The sequence below is a fragment of the Pteropus medius genome, unplaced genomic scaffold (assembly GCF_902729225.1).
Source record: "Pteropus medius unplaced genomic scaffold, Ma_sr-lr_union100, whole genome shotgun sequence".
NCBI lineage: Eukaryota > Metazoa > Chordata > Mammalia > Chiroptera > Pteropodidae > Pteropus > Pteropus medius.
Window position 1 is genome coordinate 449389 of NW_024354501.1, and position 24362 is coordinate 473750.

The following is a 24362-nucleotide window of genomic DNA, read 5'->3' on the forward strand; positions in this document are numbered from 1 at the left end:
ACTCTCTGCACCCCTGTCCCCTCCCCCAGCGTGAACGACCCCGGGAACATGTCCTTTGTGAAGGAGACGGTGGACAAGCTGCTGAAAGGCTACGACATTCGCCTGAGACCCGACTTCGGGGGTAAGCGCGGCGCGCGGCCCTGCGGGAAGCGGCCCCTCGGCGCTGGCGGCCTGGGGGGCGGGGGGCGGAGGCGGCAGCGAGGGGTGGGGGGGGCCCCGTCCTCGGAGCCACGCGTGCCGTGCGGAGCCTGCTGACCCCCGCGTCGTGCGCTTCCGGCAGGGCCCCCGGTCTGCGTGGGGATGAACATCGACATCGCCAGCATAGACATGGTCTCCGAAGTCAACATGGTGAGTGCCCGCCCTCGCCAGGGCCGTCCCCAGCCGTGCCCCGCTGTCCGGCTGCAGGCGTCCACGCGCCGGGCCGGAGGCCTTCCCCGCCCGGCCGAGCTCGCCGGCCCCGGGCGCCGGCCCCCTGCACCCGCCCGGCGCGCGCACAGGGCGCACCCTTCCCGCGGAGCGCGGGGTCCAGGGCTGGCCCGGCCCGGCCCGGCGCGGCCGGCCCCGCCGCCGGTGCTGCCGGCTCCCCCAGAGCTGTCACCTGGTCCCCGGGCTTCTCCCGCGCCGTCTGCCTCCTTAGCAACAGGCGCCGGGGAGCCGGGGAGGGCGGCGGGTGTGGGGGTGGCTCGCGTTCCGGGTAAGAGGTCGCCGCGGTCCCTTTGTTGTCTTTTGGAAAGAGAGGCTGGCAGCCGGAGGGGACAAGGGCGCCCGATGTGTTGCGGGGCGTCTCGGTGGCCTTTCTGGGGACGGGCTGGTGGGCGGTGTGACCCGAAGCCCCGCTCCGCCGGTCGCTGTCCGAGGTGCTGGCGGGCCGGCGGCGGCTGCCTAGAGGGCCTGCGTGGCCGGCGCGCTCCCGGAAGGGGCCGCTCTGCCAAGGCCAAGGCCAGCGGGCCCAGAGTCACGGAGGGCTGCGTGGAGGCCCGTAAGAGTCCGTATTCAGGCCTGTGGAGAGCGGAGGTCCCTGTCCCAACGCCCGTTGTGAGCGTCACGCTTTGACTCAGGACAACAGGGGGTATGGAGAAAAAAACCGGACCTCTTTCAAATTCTTTAATTGAACTGAAATGCCATGCGATTCGGAAGCCAGGTTTAATTTTCTGTTGAGTGGACACTTGAGAAATTGTGAGAATGAGCATTTGCGAGCAATATTTTTCTAGAAGAAATCATTGGGGAACTTCTACTTCGAACATACAACGTTGGGGACGTATGAGGCATGGTCGCGTCTGCCGAGCGTCGGTCACGTGGGCAAACTCGTTCTAAACGCAGCGAGAACTCCCAGGTGCTCACGCCAAGTAATTCCCACCCAGCAGTGTGGGGTGGAGCCTTGGGGTCTCTGCGTTTAAAACTAATGCTTCAGGTTGTTTTCAAGCAGGTATTTCGTGGGCAGTATTTCGAGAAACGTTGCAATAAATTATAGACATATGGACATTTGCAGATACACTAAAACTATTAAAGTGGAGTGAATGTTTAGCAAGATCTATGTAAAAATATAAATATAAACTACTGTGGATTTTGTAGGAAGAAATCTTTAATCACACAAAACTTTTTTTAAGCCATTTTTTCACTCTGGACCTAAATATTTTTCAATTCTAATGTGCGATTAAAAAAAAACTGAATCATTTTCACTTAGGACATTTCTATACAAGGTGTTATAAAAGTGTTAGCAAGCAACAGACGGAATATGACTTTGCATATATTATATATATTTTATTTCCGTGTGTGATTTTATAAAAACAATTCTGTTCAAAAGGTAGGTTTTATGATCTCAAGAGAATAAGTGGTATATTTAAGATCTATTCTCTATACTCTGTGATTTTATGAATCGGGGACTTTACATTCCCTAGGGAAGACAATTTTGTATGGAAGTTAATTGAATACTTAGTGGACTATTGCATTGAAATTATTACGCTGGATGTCAGATGAAAGAAAATGTATGACTTGGTGCTTTAAGAATTTCACGTGACATTGTGTAGTCACAGACCCTCGCGCTTGTCTTTGAGTTAATTTATAAACAGCAGAGAAAGAAACCAGGTGCATACTGGTACCTTTAAAAAGTTCATCAGTACTTGCCTAATTCATGCATTACGAATTGAGGTGTCCCAATTTTCTCTGGCCCCAGTAATAGAAAAGCTGAAGACACAAGCAATTATAACCAAATATAACATAGCCATAGTATGCTTGTATATATTCTTTTTTTTTTTTTTGCGTTCTCATGATGGTAATTTTTGTGGCTTTCTACACATAAACTTATTGTAAACAAAAATTGGGGATTGCTAGTTAGGACTGGTGCTTGAAGGCTAGTGGACAGATGTGACTGACTGGCCTTTGAAATACCTTCCACATGTGGACTGGTTAACGCATATGCTAGAGAAATCCGATTTCTCTTAGAACATCTGCTTTGATATTTGACCTATTACGATGTCATGCGAGCATAAGAGTAGAGTCATCACTCGATCTTGTTGTTTAGAAAGAAGACACTCTCCTTGTGAGCTCCCTTACTCACCTTTCCCGTGAGGTTATGAGAGCCCGTAAGAACTGGTCTCACTTTAAGTGTGGTGTAGCTAGTCGGGGAGACTCATCACATGGCTGTAATGAAAAGTAGGACGTGGTCGGTCCCATTAGAGGAACAAAAAAAATGGGGGGAGGGAGAGAGAGAGAGAGATTAAGAGATTAAGAGATGGAGATTACTTTGGACATGCAAAGCTTCTTGAAAGGAGTTATATTTCCGTTAGGTGAGTAGGGGGCACAGAATTGTGACTGACGTAGGTGGTGGAGGATGTGCTGGGTTAGGGAAGGGAACGGCCAAGATAAGGATGGACAGATAGACAGGACAGGGTGTGCCGAAGGGGAGAATCACAGATGAAGTGAAGAGGGCGTGACAGACCCCAGCCCACCTGGGCCCCCGTCCGCCTCGCCAAGGGTCTCAGACGCTGATTTTCACAGCTAAGGCACCCGCGAATGATTTTAAGGAGATGGTTGACATGATTCGAGATGTGATTTAAAAGGACTATTTTGGCCAAAATGTACATTTAGATACAGGAGTGAGGATGTTGACCGGAAGCGTGAATTTTAGAAGAGAATTAAGAGTAAGTGATCACGGAAGCTCCTTCTCAGGTTCTCACGGAGCTGTTTCTGAAACACGTATTTAGCGAAATAAAAATTCACTAATGTGTGAAATAAGGTTATGTAGCACACGTGCGTCTCCAGGTGGGACACGCATGTGCTTTGAGAGGGATGGTAGAGAATAATCACCAGTATTGCACAGTAAATAATGCCGTCACTTCTTAAACAACCGTAAAGCACAATCTTTATCGACTGGTGGTGTGTTCAGGCGATACTGCCAAGGAACACCTCTGGCCGCGGATAAACGAGTGGATGGATACGCGACACATCTGCGTGTACGTGTCAGCTCACGGTTTGGTGTTTTGTGAAACAATCTAAGAACGGATCTGAGTATTTTAATATTTAACATTATTTCGCTGTAACTTGTTTCAGGAATGATGGAGATGGTGTGCGTTTCTTTTCTGTTTTTTTTTCCCAAGCTTTCAGTTTTTCTTTTCATGCTTCTTTTTTTAGTTGGCTGACTGGACAGCAGTCAAACAAACACCATGTTGTTTTGCATAATTTCCCTTGTTTCTCTCGGCTCTTGTTTTAAAATTTCAGATAATCTTTTAAAATCACGCAGGGTTAATAATCTATTTCTTTCAGTGAGGCGTGATTGCTAAAGGATGCTGCCTGCATGTGTTATGCTCCTGGTCCTAGTGTGCACCAAGTGTCTCAAAATGATAAATGGAGACATGAATAAATGGAGGAAAGCTATTGAAAATATGGGAAACGTAAGAAAATGTTAACCATATAAAATCGTAAGAAATTTTAATTTAAAAATGCCGTTTTTACCGAGAGGGAATAAGGCAGTTGTGTAACTCTTTACAAATACATACAAAATAAACAGTATTTTAAAGCGGTCATAGGAATTTCAAAAAAAAGAAATTGAACTGTTAACATGAGCCATTGCTTGATTTGTTAATTCAGAGCAGAACTACACAGACTTAACTAGCCCATTAAAATCAACTCAGTCTTAGCAGAAATGTAGCTGTGGGCTCATTGGTTTCTGATTTCGCGCATGTACATCGTACACTGTTCTGTTTTCAGTGACGGGTCCCTTCTACGTAACGTGTGATGTGCGTGCTTAGTTACTATGAGATGCACATTTGCCCATGATGCTAGTTCTATTGTATTTTCGTTTGTTGCATTTTCTTGTAGAATCCCCTTTTTTAATGTCCAGGTGTAAAATAAGTGTGAAACACGGGAACATAGTTTCAGCCCATCTCGAGAAACACCTTTGTAGCTTCCTCACTGTAAAAAACACAATCCTACTCGTGCATGAAACCAGTGTGCACACGCACATTCACACGCACATGCACACACATTTGCACACGCACAGCTGCATGCACACACGTTTGCACATGCGCATGCGTTTGCACACACTTGTATAAACATATTGTACACACATTCGCATGCACACACACTTATGTGCGCGCACATTCTTATGCACGCATACATTTGTATGCACATACACACATTTTCACATGCACATTTGCACAGTTATGAACATACATTTGTGCACACACACTCGCACACACACATTTGTGTGCATACATTCTTATGCACACATACATTTCTATGCAAATACACTTGCACACACACATTTGCATGCACACAGTTACACATTATTTGTATGCGCACGCACATTCGCACACGCACCTTTGCATGCACACACATTCGCACACACACATTCACACACACGTCAGGCGCGTCCCTCAGTGCCCAGTGACTCAGTCCTAGGCCCCGATGCCTGCCGACCTGATCCCAAAGCCACACCACAGATGGCTCAGCTGTGCAGAGGAAGCCACAGCAAAGACACCCCCACAGGCGCGTGTCACAACGTCCCCCCCGCCCGCCGGCAGCTTCCCGCGAGGCAGGGGCCAGGTTCGGGGTTTGCACGTGGCTCCCCGTTATCGTTTTGGAGCTTGGGGGTGTGCTCACACCCTTATTGCACAGCGAGCCGGGGGATGACTCAGCAGACAGGAAAAAGGGTCAGCCGGACCCGGCTGGGGCTGGAACCGGCTTGCGCGGCTGGCGCTCCGGGTGCGGCCCACGGAGCCTGCCATGCTCGGCCCCGCAGCTGCGTCGCAGACGTAAGGCCGGTCACTGAGCCCGCCGTTTGCACCGGCAGCGTGGTCGTGCATAAGTGTGATCGCATGTCAATCGTGGGCGCGGATGAGAAAGGCTGTGATGAGAGGAACCCCTGACACGATGTGCCGTTTGTGCGGGGGGCGTTGCATCTAATATCGGGAGAAGCGGGCCGGAGCGTGCACAGGGTGCCGTGGCTCTGTTCCCTTGGGGAGGCCTCTTACGTTGCTGCATCTCTTAAAAGATGGCTCTCAGCCTCTTGTCCTGGGCTCGGGGACCGTACGGTGTGTCGCCCACAGAAGGGTCTGACTGGGTCGATGGTGCTCATTTACGCCTCGACACCTTCCCAGCTTTTCCGAGTGAAGCTGCGGGGTCCGCATCCGGCTGTGCACAGTCTGACATCTGAGGCGGTGCTCGTTTCCTTCCCTTCGTACCGGGACCCCTGTTTTTGGTGGGTTCTGCGTCTCGTCGCGGCTTTCCGGAATCTCCGAGATCACTCGGCCACACGTGCCGCGGTGTCACACACGGGCTGGCAGCTCGCGGCTGTGCCATGTCGCGGTTCACGACATGCTTCCTGCGGGTCACCCAGCCTGATGGCAGCCTCAGGAGCCGCGCTGGCTTACACCGCGGCAGGCCAGGGACCGGCCCGTGTCTCTGTGCTAGGGAGCAGCCGAAAGCGTCCCCTCAGGGGCTTCCAGGGCGCGGCCTCCCGCCACGACCCCAGGCGTCGCCGTCCACGGTGGACCCTCCCACCCTCCGCTCCCTCGTTGGCGTCACATGCTCGATGACCGGCCGAGCCGATTCGCTTGGTCTTCCTGCCCCAGTTCCGTCCCCGAGCAGCTCCGGGCCTGAGGCAGCCCTAGCCCAGCTCGCGACAGCGCCAGTTACACATGCACGGAGAGGAAGCGTGTGGATGATACGTGGGTGACTGACGGGGTACGGGTTGGGGCGGGCGGGCCCGGTCCGGCCACGGCCCTTGGCACTCGCTCTCGCATCTGCTTGTGCGGGACACGCGGGGTGAGCGGCTCGTCCTGCAGGGCGCTTAGCTCGCTCTTCCCCGCGAGGGCTCGGCGCGTGGGCACCCTGTCCCCCCGGCCACTCGGCCGCTTTCCGGGCCCTCGGGACCCGGCGTGGGGAAGGCTCCATGGCCGGGGCTGAGATGGGTCTCACCCTGTGCACCTGTCTCAGCGCCACCGGCTCGGGACCGAGAGCGAGCTCCGCCTCTCTCCTGGGGACCGGGCGGCCACCCCGAAACTAGCAGCTGCTCGCTCGCGGGCACTGGCCCTTGGGTTTCTCCTCCCACCACGCTTGGCATCCTCCAGAAATACCCAGAGGACGAGCAGGAGCCCCAGCATACGTGGACCTCGCGTGGCGAGCGTGCGGGAGACAGACGATGGACACGCGAGCCCGTGACAGCTCTTCAGACCCCAGGCCGTTCCCCGTTCGATCGGAAGCAGGATATGGAGTCCATTGATCGCAACATCATCGTGTCTCGCCCCCATCTCTACGATGAAGGGTTTAGCGAAATAGTTGCTCGGTCCACATACTACGGTTCGTGACACGGATTCACTTTAAAGGACAACAAACTCTCGTGGTTTAAAGCCGCAGAACCCCGACTGCGTTCGATGCGCGCGTATAAAACACCTGTTACTTAGTTCGGCGTCACGTCGCCGCTGTCTTCAAGTTTAATGTTTTGAGTAGGATCTTCCGACCGGTAACTTTAGTGAGGAGAAGGAAGACGTTGGCCCATTGTCGCACGTCCCGTGCGCGTGTGGGATTCTACGCGAAGCGAAACTCGTTTTCAAAGAAACAGCGATGCGAGTAGTTTATTGTCACATCGTTGCTTTTCTTTCGCGTCACCCTGACTCTGTCCGTCCGCGTGCGGCGCCTGTCACGCAGGATGCGCTCGCCGAGTGTTCGTTAGACGCTCTTGGGCAGATGCCCCTCGTGCTCGGGCCGGACCTTCGATGCGTTTGATTGAAGAGATTTTCTTACTCGGGCGCTCGCGGGGCACGCGAAATTCACCACAGCCTACGGTCGAGGCCAAAACTACTGACCGGGAGCCTGGGGCTGGCGTCACCGCGGGAGCCTGGGGCTGGCGTCACCGCGGGAGCCGAGCCACGCGTCCTCGGAGCAGACGGTCTCGCCCGCGGGACCTCCGTGCTCGCCTTTCCGTAGCCGAAGAACGTGCTGGAAGGGGTCTGGGACGAAGGCTCGCGATGCGAGGACCGGGGTAGAGCGTGCTGTGTTCCCCTCTGTACCCCCAAACGCTGGGCAGATGACTCGTCGGTCGGAGGGCGTGTTTGCGCCGTCGAAGGCGTTTTCATGTCTGCATCTTCCCTCTGCTTTGGACCCGGGCTCCCAAATCTCCCGTGCGAACGTCATTCCTGGCCTGAAATCATTGCCGCTTCGGAGAACGCAGTTCGACGCCACGTCCACGTGTGTCCCTCGTCCCGTCTTCTGCTCGGATGGCCCCGGGGATTATGGGAAAGATGGAAACCCGTTTCGTTTATTTTTTTTCCTTGCTGCAGGAATTGTCAGGCCCTTTCACGTGCCAATGGTTTTGTAAAACTTCACGAAAAGGGTGGAGAAATCAAGATTTAAAAAGTGCGTTTGCCCGGGGACGTTTTTCTCTGTGGGGGACGGGGGACTTCGTTAACATCACAGCCCAGGGAGTGTGGGGCTTGCCCGTGGCATTGGGACCGTCTTCACTGTGGCCAGTACATTGAGTTTTGAGGACAGATGTGGCTTCTTGAGGCTGTCGGGCTGGACCAGCGTTTCCAGAATGTGTTTTTGGGATGAGCAGCTTCCTTTTGGGGGCCATAGCCGAGGAGCAGGCCGCTTCCTGACACCGTATCCGACCAGGAAGGGTGACTTCTGTCTTTGAGCATGTGACAACGTGTATGCAGACACTTATTAGAATCCGTGACACGTACTATGCTTAGTGAGATCATGTAGATACTATACATAATTTAACGTGTAATGCAACCTATGTCATTCCCATTTATATGTGAAATCAGGTTCTCTTTGGATGAAAGGTTCTAGCGATAAATGTATCTGACATCCCTCTAGCGAGTCATCTCTAAACTTCCCCTTACGACTAATTCTCTTTAGTTCCATGAAGAGGGCATACGTGTTCATGAGCCGTCAGCGACGGTAGCCCGGAGGGAAGGTGCGTTTTCTGGGCTGTTCCATAAACCACAGAAATAGCGTAAGAGGCCAATGTCACTCAAGCCGCAGCGTGAAGTCCCCACCGGGGTCTGCGCTTGGCTCGGGGTTTGCAAAAGGCCGGTGACAATCAAAGCAAATCCAGAAACGTAAAGAAATTAAAAAACGTTCATTGGTTGTAAGGGCCCAGGGTGTGGTTTATTTGCTTACTGGTGTGTTTCTGGCATTTCGAAGCACGGAAAGCTGCTTTCGAAGGATTCCTTGCCTGGGGAATGTCACCTGTGTGTACACGTGTCTCTCTCTCTCTCTCTCTCATGCCATTTATTTTGCTTCTCACTGTGTGGCTGTAACGTTCATCTCAATCTTGAGATTTCCCTTTGTTATTGTAAACCGTTTGGAATCTTGCTAACCTCAGTAGCCCAGGTTTTAGAGGCCGTAAGGTGGTCCCCGTAGTGGACAGGGCTGGTCGTCACATCTCAGGGGACTGTGCGCGCCAACTCTGACAAGTCACTCAGACTCCGCAGTCCTCAGTTTGGTCCTCTTTAAGCCGCGCGTTAAAATGGCTTCTCCAAGTTGCCGTCCGATGTCTTGGGGCCTGTGAGCAGCTGGAAACGTCAGCGGACCTTCTGTGCGCCCGGCACAGACCCCCGCTTCCTGCCATTCGGTACCACCTGTGCTTTAACGGGTGACCCACGCCGTGGTCACCCTTATGTTCACAGCATGGCCAGTGTGAGATTCAGACCCATCTTTTTAAGGCTGCCAGGTTGTGTGCTATGAGCCCAGGCCATTTCCCACACGCACAGGTGAGATCTAAAACCTGCATCCGTGCGCATGAACTTCCAGGTCTCAAACGCAGAGGAGCTGACGCGTTCCGTCTGAATTTAGAATCGTTACTCTATCCGTGGAAGCGCCGGTGGGCTGTCGCGATGCTCGCACCGTCCCCAAAACATAACCTTTCTATTATCGCCCAAGAAAAATAGTCTGGAAGCGGCAGTTAACGCCACCGGGTACCAAGTTGTCCGAATCCAGATTTTTCAAACATTTTACGTGAATTTAATTCATGCGCCACTTTTGAATCTCCTGTGGTATCTCAGTGGCATAACTTTACTATTTGGATTCCGAAATAGGAGGAGGGTGTGGGCTTAACCCAGACCGTCCGTGCCGTTGCCTTCAGCCAGTTTGGGGGGATAAACCAGCATTTAATGAAAATAATCGTCAACTTAGACCCGAAAGGCAGAGCCTTCGAGGTGCAGCGTCTGAGCGAAAGAATCCAGCTTTCTCGTGCCCTATGTCTTTCTTGATTCCTGGTCTCATTTAAACAGGTTCCTTCCAGGTGAAGCCTGAGCCCGTACCCTGTGCAGGTGTCGGGCTGAAGGCTGGGTTTGCCTGTGCCGGAGGTTACAGAGATAAGTAAAACTGTTCGTTATCTTGGAAGAGGCAAAGGGAGGGCGTGCCAATTCTTGAACGAGCAAGAAAGTACCTATTTAGGATTACGTAGAGCCAGATGCGTATTGTGACTGATATTAATGAAATTAACATTAGTAATTTTCAAAGGGTTTAGCTCATGTTTTCCACCGTAGGTGAATCCCTGCTGATGATGGGCAGGGAAATCTGGTTGGCGGCATTGGTAGCACAGTCTCGACAGAGTAAATCAGTAACTTCTTAATGCAGCACTTCGAAGAAGTGGTTTGTCTACAAAGTAGCCCCACATACGCGTTCTTCAAAGGGAGACACTTGGTCCCGAGTGTGGGGAATTAGTGTCCCGAGGCAGAGTCAGCCCCGAAGGTGGGGCTGGGTGCAGGACGAGGGTGGCCAGGTGCAGGATGAGGTGGCAGCTGGTGCAGAACCTGGCAGATTCCCCAAACGAAGGGCATTGTCCCTCCTTGTGTCTCGGCCGCCAGAGTGGGAGACGTTTTTCTCCGCCTATGAGAGACGCGCCGGGGGTTTCGCCTGCCTGTTTCTTTCCCCGCTCGTCTTTCTGGGATTTTGAATCCAGCATTCGCGCACCTCGAGTGTCAACTTGGCCCGATCATTCTTCTCCTTGTATCATGTCTGTTTCTAAAACGATGAAATAAAATCCTCCTTTCTTCTCCGACATCCTTCGGGGGACCGCGGGACGGAGCTGCGGGAAAGCGGGCGTCTGTCACTGACGCCCTTTGCCCACGAGGGGACTCGATCGCGCAGTGACGTGCGAGCAGAAGCCTCATGCCGGCTCCCGCGACGCTGTTCTCGGAGGCTGTCCCCTGAGCAGCGGAGGGCTCGCGAGGCGGTCTCGCTGGGTCCTGGACCGCTCTCTGTCCCTTCTCAGATGCGGGTGGGTATTTCTGGGGGACACTGCTGCGCGGGCTTTTGCTTCCCCGTGGGGGTCCGGCAGAAACGTGGCAGGAGGCCGCCGTCAGGTGGCGGACGGGCGGAGGGGGCCTGGGGACCGAGCCGGGAGCGTCCGTGCGAGGCGCCATTTCCGATGCCTCGGTCGGTGCGGAGTGTTGTCCGTGTTTTACACGCGTCCTCACAGGTCCGTCCGCATGGACGTTAAGCGCCCCGGGCCCGCGAGGGCGCCGTGCTGTGCGGCTGGACGTGGGGCGCTTCAGGGCAGGCAAAGCGGGGGGCTCGTCCTCGTCCTCACCCTCCGAATGGCTCCGAGCACTTCGTAGTGACTCCCGGGCCCCACTTTCCCGTCGGCCTGCCGTGGGGACCGGCACCTTCCTTAGACGGGAGAGGCGCCCCGCTTCCTGCGCCCCCGTGGGGCCGCTCTCGCGACCGAGCGTGATGGCCTCAGCGTCTGTCACAGTGATGATGGGCTGGGCTCGCCTGCATTTCCCCAGCCCGGGGCCGAGGCCCAAACTCTGCCGAGACGCTGGCCCTCGCGGCCGCAGAGACGCAGGAAGACGGGGTGCCGACCTGGGCCCGCGGGGGGCGAGCAAACGGGCGAGCGGACGACTGTGCGCTGGTGTGGACAGAGGCGGCCAGCTGCGGCCATGCGGGGGTGACTGAAGCAGACAGGCTGCTGACAGACCGCCGGGCCTTGGAAGCTGACGGGGCGCTCGGCCGTCGCTGACGCCCCGAAAAGTTTGGGGAGAAAAGGAACAGGACCGGAAGGCGTGCGTGAGGCTTCAGGGAGCTGGGGGTGGGATTAAAGCAGCAAAAAAGGTCGAATTGTCGTGAGAAACAAGAGTTTCGATTCTTTCGATACTCGAAGTGCTTGGGTATTTTGCCCCGTTTCATTAAAAAGCAGGTGCAACCAGCGTGTGCTGGGCGCGCGCGGTGACCCTTGACCGCTGCTCTGCTTACACTGCGCTCGGTGAGGGCAGGGCCGTGGGAGAGTGTGAGGCCCCCGCCTGGGGCCCATCCTCCCTGTGGCGGCAGCGCCTGAGGCTCGGAGCCTCCGAGGGCCACCCGCGATGGGACCCCCGGTGTGGGCCGAGCTGCAAAACTTGCCAGGTGGTTTGAGACGCGTCCTCGTTGGGCGTGATGGGGGAGGCTGCGGGAAGGGGCCTGGGAAGGTGAGCGGGGGCCAGGCCGTGTAAGCGACCGGCATGGCCCCGGATGTCACGCCCACGCGTGTGGCTTTGGTGACAGTCCACGTCTTCAGCACCGTCGTGAGCGGGGTCCTCTCCCCAGAGGGAATGCTCTGGGCGGTCATCCTCTGCAAAGGGGATGCCTCGACGTCACGGCGCTGCTCAGCCCTGGCCCAGCCTTGCAGACGGATGCTGGTCAGTGTGCCGGGAGCATCGTGTCCCCAGGGGAAGACGGTCTCCTGCCACCGAGGGTCCTGTAAACACCTTGACGATTTGGTGGTCACTGTCCTCACCGCCCAGAACGTTCTCTCTCCTCCCGCTTCCCGTGTCTCCTGGTAGCTGCTGATCCTGCGTTCTGTTTCCCTCGGGCGCCTGAGGCCGTGGGGTCACTGCTCCCGTGCTGGCCGAATGCGTCCTGCCGCCATGCCTTGTCCCAGGAGGCTTCCTCCTCCTGCCTGCAGCGGGCCTGCGGGCTGTGCTTCTGGCTTTCCTGCCCCCATGCCACTGCCCCACGAGGGTCTTTCCTTGAGTCCTCTGTAAAAATAGACATGTCCAGCCCTTCCCCTGACCGCGCTGCCCCTGGCGGCCAAATCCCTTTTTGCGGCCGTCGTCCTTGGCCTTATGTGTCTGGACCCTACTCCTGGGATGAGTATCACCCATAGCCCTCGTTGGAGGGTGCAGGGGAGCGTGTGCATGTGTGCGTGTGTGTGCACTGTGTGTGAATGTGTGTGCATTGTGTGCGGGTGTGTTCAAGGGTGATGATGACCTTGTGCGCTTATACTGCGTGTGTGAGCATGCATGTGGCCATTGTGTGTGACGTGTGGAGCAACTGTATATTGTCTTGTGTGCTGCATGTGTATTTTAATGACAATGAGAATGTGTCTGTGTCGTGTGTGTACATATATGTGGCCATGTGCATATGTGTGCACTGTGCATGAGCATGTATTGTGCTGTATTATTAGTGTGCGTTGTGTGGTTGTGTGCACGGATGTACATGTGTTTACATGTGTGTGTGCACTGTGTGTAGTGTGTTCGTGGCACATGCATGTGTGTGCTGGCGTGTGTACATTGTGTACATCGCGTGTGTGTATCGTGTGCATATCGTGTGGCACCGCGTCGTGAGTGTGCATGGATGTACATGTGTTGCATGTGCGTGTGTGCGCTGTGTGTGAAGTGTACGGTCGTGGGTGTTGTGTTACGTGTATCCATGGTGTGTGTGGCGTGTGTCTGGCTGATGTGCGCATTGTGTGTGCGTGTATGTGCATCATGTGCATTTGCGTGTGTGTACGTGTGTGAGCGTGTGTGCGTGCGCATCTCATGTGTGAAACCTCGGGCAGCTGCCTCCGGGGGTCACTCTCCCGCACAGCCCCGCCGCTTGGCCTCCTGACCACTTCTCCGCGCAGCTGATGTAACCTCCGTCTGTCCTTTTTCTACCCCCTGATCGTGCACCAAGTTGCCGGGAGAATCTGGTGGTGCGTGGAGGGGGCACCCCGTTCCCCCCGCGGCCCTGTGTGGAGCCCTCCAGCACGGCCCGCTGCATCGTCTGGAATCCGCGACTCCCCTGGGCCACCCTCTTTTCTGGCTCCCCCAGGACGGGGCCCCTCGAGGCGAGTACGTGCTAGACGCGTGGTTCCCTGGGCTGATTGGAGCCGATGGCCATAGTGACAGGGACACTGAGATTATGGCTCCAGCGCCTGGGGCCGTCACCGGGCTCCTGGTCAGGAGCCTCGAGCTTCTCAGCAGACGCCAGGGCCCCCGCCTGCGCCTGGGACCGGGGTGTGATGCAGCGTTCCCCAGGGAGAATGCGGGAGGGGAGCAGCGGGGGCCAGGGGGCTGCTGGGGACACGCTGTGCTGCGGGAGGACGCAGGTGTGGCGGCCACCAGACGAAGTGCTGGGCCGAGCGCAAAGCTTCCGCCTCCGGACGGCCGCGGGCCCCGCGCTCGCCCGGCTTCGGTCTTCCCTGACCCCAGCACGACGCTGGCGTGTGGGCTTTTTGTCCCTTTCTGTTGGTCTCAAGTGGCCTCCTTTGTGGACACCCCCTTGGCTGTATTCCATGTCCATTTACGTCCACATCTGCCGTGCTGTTGGCCACCAGTCGATGCTTCGGAAACGGTGTCGACGGTGACTCTGTTTTGATGACGGAGGTGGCCGGAGGCAGAGAGGGCCCTTTCTCTAAGGAGATCGTGTCCCTAAGGGATGCGGCCATTGAAAAGGCTGAGGGAAGGGCGCGAACGGCGACTGTTGGGGTCAGCGGGAGGCGCGCGCGACCACGGGCTCCCGTCCCCCACCTCAGGCCTTCACCCCGGGCCACTGCGGGCTGGAAAGCGGAGTCAGAAAGAAAAGGGGGTGCTAGCGTGAGCCTCGGGTCTGCTCGATGAGTACCGCCGTCGTGGGATTCTTTTAAGTCACATTTATTGGGGCGACATTGGTTAATGAAATTTTACGGGTTTCGAGTGCACGATCCGGTGACACATCATCCGTCTATTGCATCGCGAGTTCACCGCCCTCGGTCGCATCATCTCGAAGCGCGCGCTTTTATACGGAAAGGCGCTTTCCTTGGGGGGCTGGGTGCAGCGCGGCTCAGCGTCTGCGCATCGGAGGTCCGGGCGCATAGTGCATCCGACAGTTAGGGACGGAAACCAGATTATCCGAGGACGGTGCGGGAGCCTAGCTTTTAGCCTCGAAAAACATAAATAAATAAAAACCTGACATTAGCTAGAAAAAGAACAAAGTGGATGATGTAAAACCCGGGACGTGACGATGAGGTGAGGACCCCGGTGACAGGAGACACCGAGGAGGACGGGCCGAAGCCCGTGCGCCTGGCCGATCGTTCCCCGAGGCGCCTTGAGAAATCGGGATTTGCAGAAACGCAGGAGCCAGACACGCGGTTCCGAATGAGGAGCGGGAGGCGGGGAGGGGGTCGGTGTCGCATCCTTTGTCTTGGGACCTTCGCTGTCTCGAGAGCCGGTCGCCAGCGAAGGCCCCGCGCCCACTGCTGTTACTCTCGCCAGGCCCCGCCCCCTCCCGGGCGCTGCGAACCTCGCTCCGGAGCCACGCAGCCATCCGCCGCTGTGCCGGACACGTTCGGTGTGGGTTCCCACGACACAAGTCCCGCCGCGCTTGCCGGTCGAGATTTAAAAGGTTGTTATTGTATTTGAAATATTGGATTAACGCGAATCGTAAAATGTGCATCGTTAAGGGAGAAAGGAAGGAAAGTCACGAATTCTATATAGCGTTATCATCAAAAACTGTATATGTATAGTTTTTTCATTTGTTAACGGGAAAAATACAAATGCTCAGATTTTGGAGAACTCATAAAAATGTGTTATGTAAGTTTCAACATGAGTAGTTCATAAATCTTCTATAATCTAGCAAGATTTTGAAAATCTAGAGGTTTCAGTATTTCTAGATGCGAATTGCATTTTACAATACATAATTTTCGAGGAAAAACGCCAAATCCCACATTGTTATGTGAAGGGCTTAAAAAAAATCGATAATTATTTTTATCATAATGAAATCTGAAAATAAATAAGCTTTGGAAAACTTTTATGATTTTTGACATTTCTGAGTTCTCCTAGGTTCTTAGCAGAGAGGAACTTTTCTCACTCAGTCTAAATAACATGCCTTTTGACCTCTTTGCCTGTCTGGCCTACCTCCCAGGCGTCCACAGGTTGTCACGTGTCTGGCACTTTTCCACCATTCATGAGTTAAACATTTCACAAAATTATGTTTCCTCAACGCAATACAGCCGCGTTACGCTAAAACAGCCTCTCGTATCGACTTTTCCGTTTGTCATCAACAGGGGCTTGTCTCGATCGAACGTAAATCCCATATTTTGGTCGAGTCACTCGGCCCTGGGTATTCAGCTCGCCTCTTACTGGTTAGTTGAGCGTGTCACAAAGACAGGCGCTGTGCCAGCTGGTCCCTTCGCTTGGGACACAGCAAAGCGGTTTTTAAAAGTGCAATTTATATTTTTCATAACGAAAACATCGGCATCCCCGTTCTGTCACGTGCTTCCCCAGTCCGGGCGGGCAGGGCCTCGTCGGTGTGAGCAGGTCCCTCTAGAAAGCGTCTGAGGGGCAGCGTTGGGCCGGTGACCGGGGCTGAGCCTCCGTGCTCCTCGCCGCCGACGGCGGGCTTGCGTGGGAGGGTGACCGACACCCGCCGGTGACCGGAAACCTCATGTTCGTGAGTCGTTTCAACTTCTCCCCTCACGGAACCTCTTCCAGAGTTGGTGACCATCAACGAAACGGACCGACTTCAAATTCCAGCTCCTTCTATTTCCCGACGTTGTGTGTGTGTGGTGTGCGTGTGCGAGTGTGCACGTAGGTGTCCCCTCGCCGCACAGCTAACCAGCCCTGGACTCAACACGACAACCCGCCGGGAAGACACCAAGGCTGCAAGAAGAAGGTCACTTGCCCAGGACCTCGGGGCGCGGGGTGCTGTTTCCTCGGTTTCTGCGTTGGGGACCCCTGTGGCCTAGACCTGCCAACGAACACAAAATACAGTCCCCAAAAGCCCTCCGGCCAGACGCCAGGGTAAGGACAACCCGAGAGAACAGAAGCTTTCCAATGACACCCGCCCCATACCAGATGAATCCCCAAAACGGCAGAATACGCGTCCTTTTCAAGTGCTCACGGGCATTCCCCATGGTAAGTCCTGTGCTGGGTCATAGGACAAACTTGACCGTAGCTTTAGAGGTCCACTTCCTACAGCTGGTTTTCTAGTCATGAAAGAATCTAACTAGCAATCAATGCAGAAAGACATCAGGAAACTCTGCAGGTACTTGGAAATTTCACCGGAAACTTTCACATGATCCATGAGCCAAAGGGGATGTCTCAAAGCACACAAGGAGATCCTTCATGCCGGATGGAAATGAGAACGCAGCGTAGCAAAATCAGGACGCTAAGTGCTCGCGTTAACGAAAGGAGAATTCTCAAAGCGAAGTCCTTAGAAACGAGCACGGGAAGATGGAAAGAAACCCAAACTAAGCAACTGCAAGGCCATTATAAAAGTGAGGACAAAAATAAAGGATGTCAAAATTAAAAAAAAAAAAAGTAGAGAAAAAAAACCCAATCGAATAAAAAGTTGGATCTTTGAAAACAGTCAATTAAAATGATAAAACTCAGATAAAAATAAAAAGAGCCTATCAGGACTGAAACGGGAACCCTGAGCACACGTCCTGCACTCATTTAAAAGAAAATAAATTCGACGACTTAGAAGAGACCGATTCCTCAAAAATCACACCCCGGATGAATTGAGTCACCTGAATATTCCCTCAGTGAATCGGTGATTAGAAATTACCAGTCGCGCAGTCTGTGGGCTCGGGTAACTTTACGGGAGAATTCTATAGCACGTTTAAAGGAGAATGAACCCCAGCAGTACACAGCCTTTTCCAGAAAACAAACAGGCAATGACTCATCGAGAAAGCCAGTGTCGCCCGGATGCCAAGCCAGAGGAAGACAGACTGCACACGAGAAGAGACTGAAGAACAAAATCTGTCGAGAACGTGGGCACCAAAATCCTGAACAAAATGTTTGCAAATCACACCCGGCGGTGTACGAAAGGGTTCTGCAGCCCGGCCAGGCGTGGCGACTCTAGGCGTGGAGGCTGGATCAGTGACCGAAAAGCGGTCACCGTCTACGACAGCAATGGGCTAGAGAGAAGGGGCGCAGGTGACACGTAGCCATGCAGAAAACCCCAAGGGATTTACGTAAAAGTCCTGAAACCAGTAGCAAGACTGGACGTGAGAGCGACACGAGGATCGCTCACGTGTCTGCACACGAGGGGCCAACGTGCGGAAACCGAGCTTCAAACGGAATCGTCGTTCACGGGCACAGTCACCCCAAGAAGAAGAGGGGCTTGGGGATCAGCGTAACAAACCGGGCAGCGAACCTGTACGCCGACCGTGACCGAGAGCTGACGGACGGGATGAGCGGACGCCCAGAGAGACGGGGAAATGGACTTTTCTCGAATCGGAGGCTCGCCCGAGCAAGACGCCGGCTCCCATCGGCGTATGTAGGGTTCGCACAATTGCGCTCGGAATCCCAGCGAGGTCGTTTTGTGGTCACAGGCGACGGATTCTACACCGTGTTTGGAACGGCGCAGGTGTGAGCGGAGCTGAAGTCATCTTCAAAAAGTAGGAAGCAGAGGGAGGGGACGCTCCGTGCCACGTCTGTGCCGGTCACACGACTCAGGCGATGAAGTCGGCAGGTGTTGGCAGGAGGCTGGACGGGTCAGTGGAAGAGAACGGTGAACCCAGAAATAAACCCAACTGATTTTTTAACGAAGCCTCGGAAACAATTCGGTGGCGGGAAGGTCGGTGTTGCAGCAAGTAAACTTGGACGCACATGAAAATGCAACGTGAAATGGGAAAGTTCAGAAGACGGCCCCGGAGGTGACCCCTGGGAGCTGCGATTCGAGGAAGACGTCTTACACGCGACACCGAAAGCATCATCTGCAAGGAGAAAACCGGATGAATCGGGCCTCGCCCAAATCAGAACGCGTGCCCTGCAAAGACCCCCTGGAGTCTACGAAGAAGCCGCACGCGCTCGGGAAGCACCTGCTCTCGGGGCGTGACAAGGGACCTGGATGTGGACGTCGAAAGACTCTTCAGACAGAGATCAGCAGCGCAAGGGGACGGTGCAGACAGGACTTGTTGAGTAAAGGGTTTTTGCTTCGTTTAACATCTTTTTTCTTGTGAGAAAACTCAGTTCTCTCTCTCTCTCTGTTTTGCGTTTTCATGACTTTCTGAGTTGACGATCGACCGACATCAACTGCACATTTAACTTCCGTCGCGTGTCGAGTTGTGACTTGCACACGCGTGTGGAACCGGCAGCACAATCCAGGCGGCGGTCAGCCCGCCGCCCCCGAATGTCCCCCTTGCTCCCGCGTTTCCACCCCCGTACCCGGTCTGCACTGATGGAATTTTCTAGAATTGACGTGCATGAAATCATTTAGTGCGTGCTCTCGTTTGTCCGGCTTTCGCCACTCGGCACGCGTTTGGAGGTCTGCGTCAGAGTGTGGATGCGGGCTCACCACGCTCGCCCGCCCGCCCGCCTTTCCGGCTTCGGTGACTAAGCAGAAAAGGCTCCAGTGAACACGCACACGCAAGTCTTTGTAGGACATACACGCTCACCTGTTGCAGGTAAATACCCAGGAGCGGACTGAGTGGACGCTATTGCATTCAGACATTTGGCTTTTCCTGAAACAGCCGGGGTGTCTGCCGCAGCCCAAGGCGCGTTTTGCGTGGCCATCAGCAGCAGGCCGGCTCCCGACTGTCCCCTCCACTCCCCGCAGCCGCTGGTCAGTCATTTTAATGTTAGCGGGTCTAAGGGACGCGCCTGTGGTTCTCCTTTGCATGCCCCCCGTGGCAAGTGATGTCGGACATCTAGTCATTTGATTTTGGCTGGATGTTTATTTTCTCGGTGAAGGGTCTCTTCAGACATTCATTCGCCCATTATCTCGTTGGGTTATTGGCTTTGTCGCCGAGCTTTGCGAGTTCTTTGTGTGTTCTGGGGGGTGAGTTCTGTATCAGATAAATGCTTTGCCAACATGTTCTCCCAAAGTGCAGTCTCTGTCACCCGTCTGCCTTCCTAAGCTCTTAGCCGCATGACCGTGTCTTTCCATTTTTTTTCAAAAAGTTTTTCACTTTGGCCAAGTCCTATGTGTCAGGTTTTTTTTCTTTTATGGGTTGCGCTTTCGGTGTTGAATCTAAGAAATCTTTGCTTGACCTAAAGTCACACGGTTTTCGTCTATGTTTGCGTCTAGCAGGTTCATGGTTTTAGGTCTACATTTAGACCTGTGATCCACTTAATTTTTGTATTTGGCACAAGGTGCGGTTTCGAGTTTTCTTTTTGCTTCTGGAGTTTTTTATAGCTCTCCATTCGTTCTAGCAGCATTTATTGAAAAGTTTCCTCCCTGTTGAATTATTCAGACGTGTGTTCGGGCCGATTTTCCCGCTCTGTTTACTTTTCTTTGTGTCAAAACCACACCACCCCAGTTACCGTAGCTTGAAATAATTCTTCAAATAAAGCAGTGTTAGTCCTAGAATTGGTCCTTTTTTAAACATCGTCTTGGCTGCGCAAGGTCCTTTGCATTTCCGTATTAATTTTAAAATACATTTGTAAATGTCTACCAGAATGCTGAGATTTTGATTGAATTGCTTTGAGTATACAGATCACTCTGGGGAGGATGGCCATATTAGCAATACCGAGTTTTCTGACCCACGAATGTGGTATATCCATCCATCCATCCATCCATCCATCCATCCATCAGGTCTTTAAAATTCTTTCGGCAGCGTCTGGTAGGTCCCATTGTACATGTCTTTCACACCTTTTGTCATATTCATCTAGTTCTTATTTTTCGATGCCGTCATTAATGGAGGGTTTTTTCTTAACTGTACTTTCCAATCGATCGTCGCTAGAATACAGAAACGAAACTGGTTTTGTGTATTGATCTTGTATTTTGCAATCTTGTTAAACTCGTTTATGAGTTCTAGTGGGTCTGTCGTAGATCCCACTGGGTTTTCTTTGTAGATAATCGTGTTGTCTGTGAATACAGGTAGTGTTACCTTATCCTTTACAATCTGGATGCTTTTTATTTTATTATTATTTTTTTTTGCCTTGTTATACTGGCTAGAAGCTCTCATTAAGTGTCGAGTAGAAGTGGTCTTGTTCTTGATCTTAGAAGGAAAGCGGTTAGTCTTTTTGCCATTAATTTTGATGTTCGTAGGTGTTCATAGATGCTGTTTATCAAGTTGAATAAGCTCTGTTCTATTCCCAGTTTTCTGAGTTTTTTCAATGATGAACGAATGTTGAATTTTGTCAAAAATTTTCCCCCTGCATCTGTTGGGTTGATAATATGTTTTCCTTTTGTTTATGTGTAGAATCGTGTTGACTCATTTTTTACAAATCTTAAATGCACCTTGAATTGATAGGATAAACCCAATTTGGTCGAGACGTATTACTATTCTTTTCATATGTAGTTGGAATTGATTTGTTAAAAATTGTTTAACATTCTCAGATAAAGTTTCAAGATGGATATCGATCTGTAGTTTTCTTGTGATTTCTCTGTCAGATTTGGGTATCGGAATAATTTCCCCCTCATTGGATAAGCTGGGAAGTGTTCTCTACTTGTCAGCTTTTGGGAGAGTTTGTATAGAATTGATATTAATCTTTTCTTATGTGTTTGGTAGAATTCACAATCGAAGCTATCTTTGTGTGGAGGTTTTTAATTAAAAAATTAATTTTCTTAATAGATATATGCATGTTATCTCTTGCTTCTTGAGGGAGCTTTGGTAATCTGTGTCTTTGAAGAAACTGCCCGTTTATTTCACAGAGATGTAGATTTTATCAGCGTAAAGTCGTTTGTAACATTCTACTATTTTTCCTCATTAACATGTGTAGGCCCTGAAGCGATGTCACCTCTCTCATTGCTGATATTGATAAGCTTGGTTTTCTTTTTTTGTCTTATCCGTCTGGGAAAGGCTTGTCAAACTTTTTTAAAAATGCAGCTTTTCGTTTCGTTGCTTTTTCTGTATCGTTTTTATTTTCTACCTCATCGATTTCTAGTCTGATCTTTGTCATTTTCTTTCGTCCACTTTGGATTTTATTTGCGCTTTCCTTTCCCAGTTTCGCTGATTTGAACATTTCTTTCGTAAAAATAGACATCGCGTGCTAAACATTTTCTCTCGTTTTTCCTCTGTATTTTGTTTCGGGCGCTGTCTGTCGCTACGTCGTCACAGTCACTGATCTTTTCTCCTGCGCTACCTAGTCCGCCGTGATTCTCGCCCGTATCTTTTCATCCCAGATACTGTAGTTTCGTTTCTAGAAGCTCAATCTTTTTCATAACCTTCACATCTCTTGTTAACTCTTGAGCGTATACAGCAGAGTTCTAACGGCTTTTTAAATGCCCTCGTCTGGTAGCCCTGACACCTTTGAGAGTTCTGGATCTGTCCTTTTCAGACTCAGTGACATATTTGCTCTTCATGGGTTCTACTGTCAGGCTTCTTCGCACGCCTGGCAATCGCCGGATGCCACACACTGTGAGTTTTAACTTGCCAAGTGCTTGATATTTTTGTCTTTTTATAAATATTCTTGTGCTTTGTTCTGGGGCCCAGTTAAATTCCTGGGGAATAATTTTGTCCTTTTGAGTCTCGCTTTTAATATAGATTAGGCAGGACTAGAGCTTTTTTCGGTCTAGGTTTAATTCTCTCTATCTTGGGGGCAAGACCTCAACAGAATTCACTTTGCGCTCCGTCATTCCTAGCCCTGGAAGGTTCTTTAAACTCTGACAGATATTCCTCTGAATATGTGTCTTCCCAATTCTCAGTTGGTTTTTGAGTCTGAGGGTTTTTGGGTTTTTTTTTTTTTTTTTTGGTTATTTTGCTGTGTATTAGCTTAATGTAAACTCGAAAACTCATCACGCTGTGTGAGAAATGACGTTTTTTCCTTAGCTTTATTAAAGTGTTGATTATTTGATCTAAATCTGGCAGTCCTGTTACTATTACAGAAGTTCAGTGCAACTCACTCAAACAGAAGTGTGTGTTTTCGTGGTGGTGGTGGTGGCGGTCGAATCGAATTTACTGGATCGGCTTTCTTTTTCCCAGTCCCCAAAATGAACATGTCAACAGGTGACGTTTCTGACGACTGAGCGTAGGGAGAATAGGCACACGCCTGCTGAGCGCCAGCCGGGGGTCCCTGGGGGAGGCAGCCGGGGAGGGCGGGGGAGGCAGGACGAGCTCGAACGTGGCAGGCCTGGCCCCGCGAGCACCTTCCGTCTCCCGTGGGCCCTGCCCGCTTTCCCTTCCCTTTCCCCTTCAGTCCCTGTTTCACCTGTTCTCTGCGGAGTACATAAATTTTTTTCATTTTTCTCTATTCTATTTTTGCCCCTTTGGACAGACTCTCTTACCCTCTTTCTTGCTGTGGGTCCCTCGTCACTAAGTTTTTATATTCGGCGAACGGTCCCTTATAAATGCGTTACATTGCGACTCCCTGAGTGTGGTCACGTGGCGATCTATTGAATTCTGATCGATTTCACTCTGGATGCAGAAGAAATGGAAGGATGAGTGACAGAGAATAAATACTTGTTTTTACAGGAAATGAGCCGAAATATCCCTAAGCCTTACCTTCCCGAAGCGTACGGATAAATACGCTTGTGTTTTCTTCCTGTTTCTGATTAGGCTCATGATACTGGTCACGTGAAGCCATCTGTTCCCTTCTCCTCCTGGGCGGTAACCGGCTGACATTTCTCTGGCAGTCGGAGAGGGTGACACGGCAGCGTGCTTTGTGTCCCTTCTCTGCGGAGTGCGTGGGGCTGTGTCATTCTGTTGGGGACGTGATTCATAGCTGGCATAGCTGCTGAGCCGGGACTCGGCGGGTGCTGGGGCGAGGCGGGAGGTGGGGTTGACTGGACCAGGTGGCTGCCACACCCTCTCCTGGGTCTGTAATCCAGTAGGGTGGGAAAGCATTTGATGGCGCCCACCTTGATCGAGGCCCCACACCTGGCTGGAGGAAGAGCGGGTGTGGAGATGCAAACGGGGGGCTCGGGGGGCAGCTTATGTTTAGGACTCATTCTCTTTAGCTGGGTTCCGTAGAACCTACCAAGTCAATGACGTGAATGGTGTTTGCACCGAGAATGGGGGACAGATACCAGTGTCTTCGCAACCCAAGGGGACAGGCTGGGCTGTCTACACGCCGTCTTTGACGCTCCGGGGCTGAGGGCACATGGGGTTCCAGGGTGCAAGTGGGTACCGCCGACGTTATGCAGGCCGCGTCCTGTTTTATCCGCGGTCCCACCCCCTGCCGTGCTGGAGGAGCGTGCGGGGCCCTAGGTCCCCACGGTCATGGTCACCCTCCGCAGCGCGCATTCTCCCTCCGCTCCTCACGTGCCCTGGTGATTGTTCTTCTTAGAGTTAGGATCTAAATCCCTTGGGAAAATTTTAACCAATAAGAAACGAACGAACTCGACTCAAAATCGGAAACGGCAGAAGTGGCTGGCCCTAGGAAGGGTGTGTGGCGTGAGATCTCTTCACTCACGCGACGTGGCGATTCACCAGACACCTCGGTGAGTGTGCATTTGCACGCCGCCGTTATCAAAGCAGAGTGGACGATACAGAAGACGTCTCCGACCTCCTCGCTCCGTTTTCAGTGACAGAGCTGTCGCCATGATGGCACGTAAACCTGGTGACTGAGCAAATGCACCTATGTCCCCACCGCCGAGCTCCCGGTAACCGCCGGCCACGTGCGCCAAACGTACACTGTCAACTGCATCAGCTGCACAGATGGGGCGTCGACAGTCACAGCCCAGAGCTGTCCCGCTGCAGACTGCAGGTGTCGGCTGCAGGTGTTGGCTGCAGGTGTCGGCTGCAGGTGTTGGCTGCAGTCTTGGAGGGAGGCAAAGCATCGTTTGGATTATAAGTGATTGTT

At 52.6% G+C, this 24362-nt stretch overlaps 1 protein-coding gene across 1 annotated transcript in view; it reads left to right on the forward strand.

Annotated features, from left to right (window-relative positions):
• Positions 1–285: 285 nt before the first annotated feature.
• GABRB3 (gamma-aminobutyric acid type A receptor subunit beta3) overlaps positions 286–24362 on the forward strand; it is an 81782-nt gene continuing 57705 nt past the window's right edge. The window contains exon 1 of the mRNA XM_039853406.1: positions 286–348. Within this exon, the coding sequence (XP_039709340.1) occupies positions 301–348 (48 nt within the window). The 5' untranslated portion in view covers positions 286–300. The remainder of the gene's footprint in view (positions 349–24362) is intronic.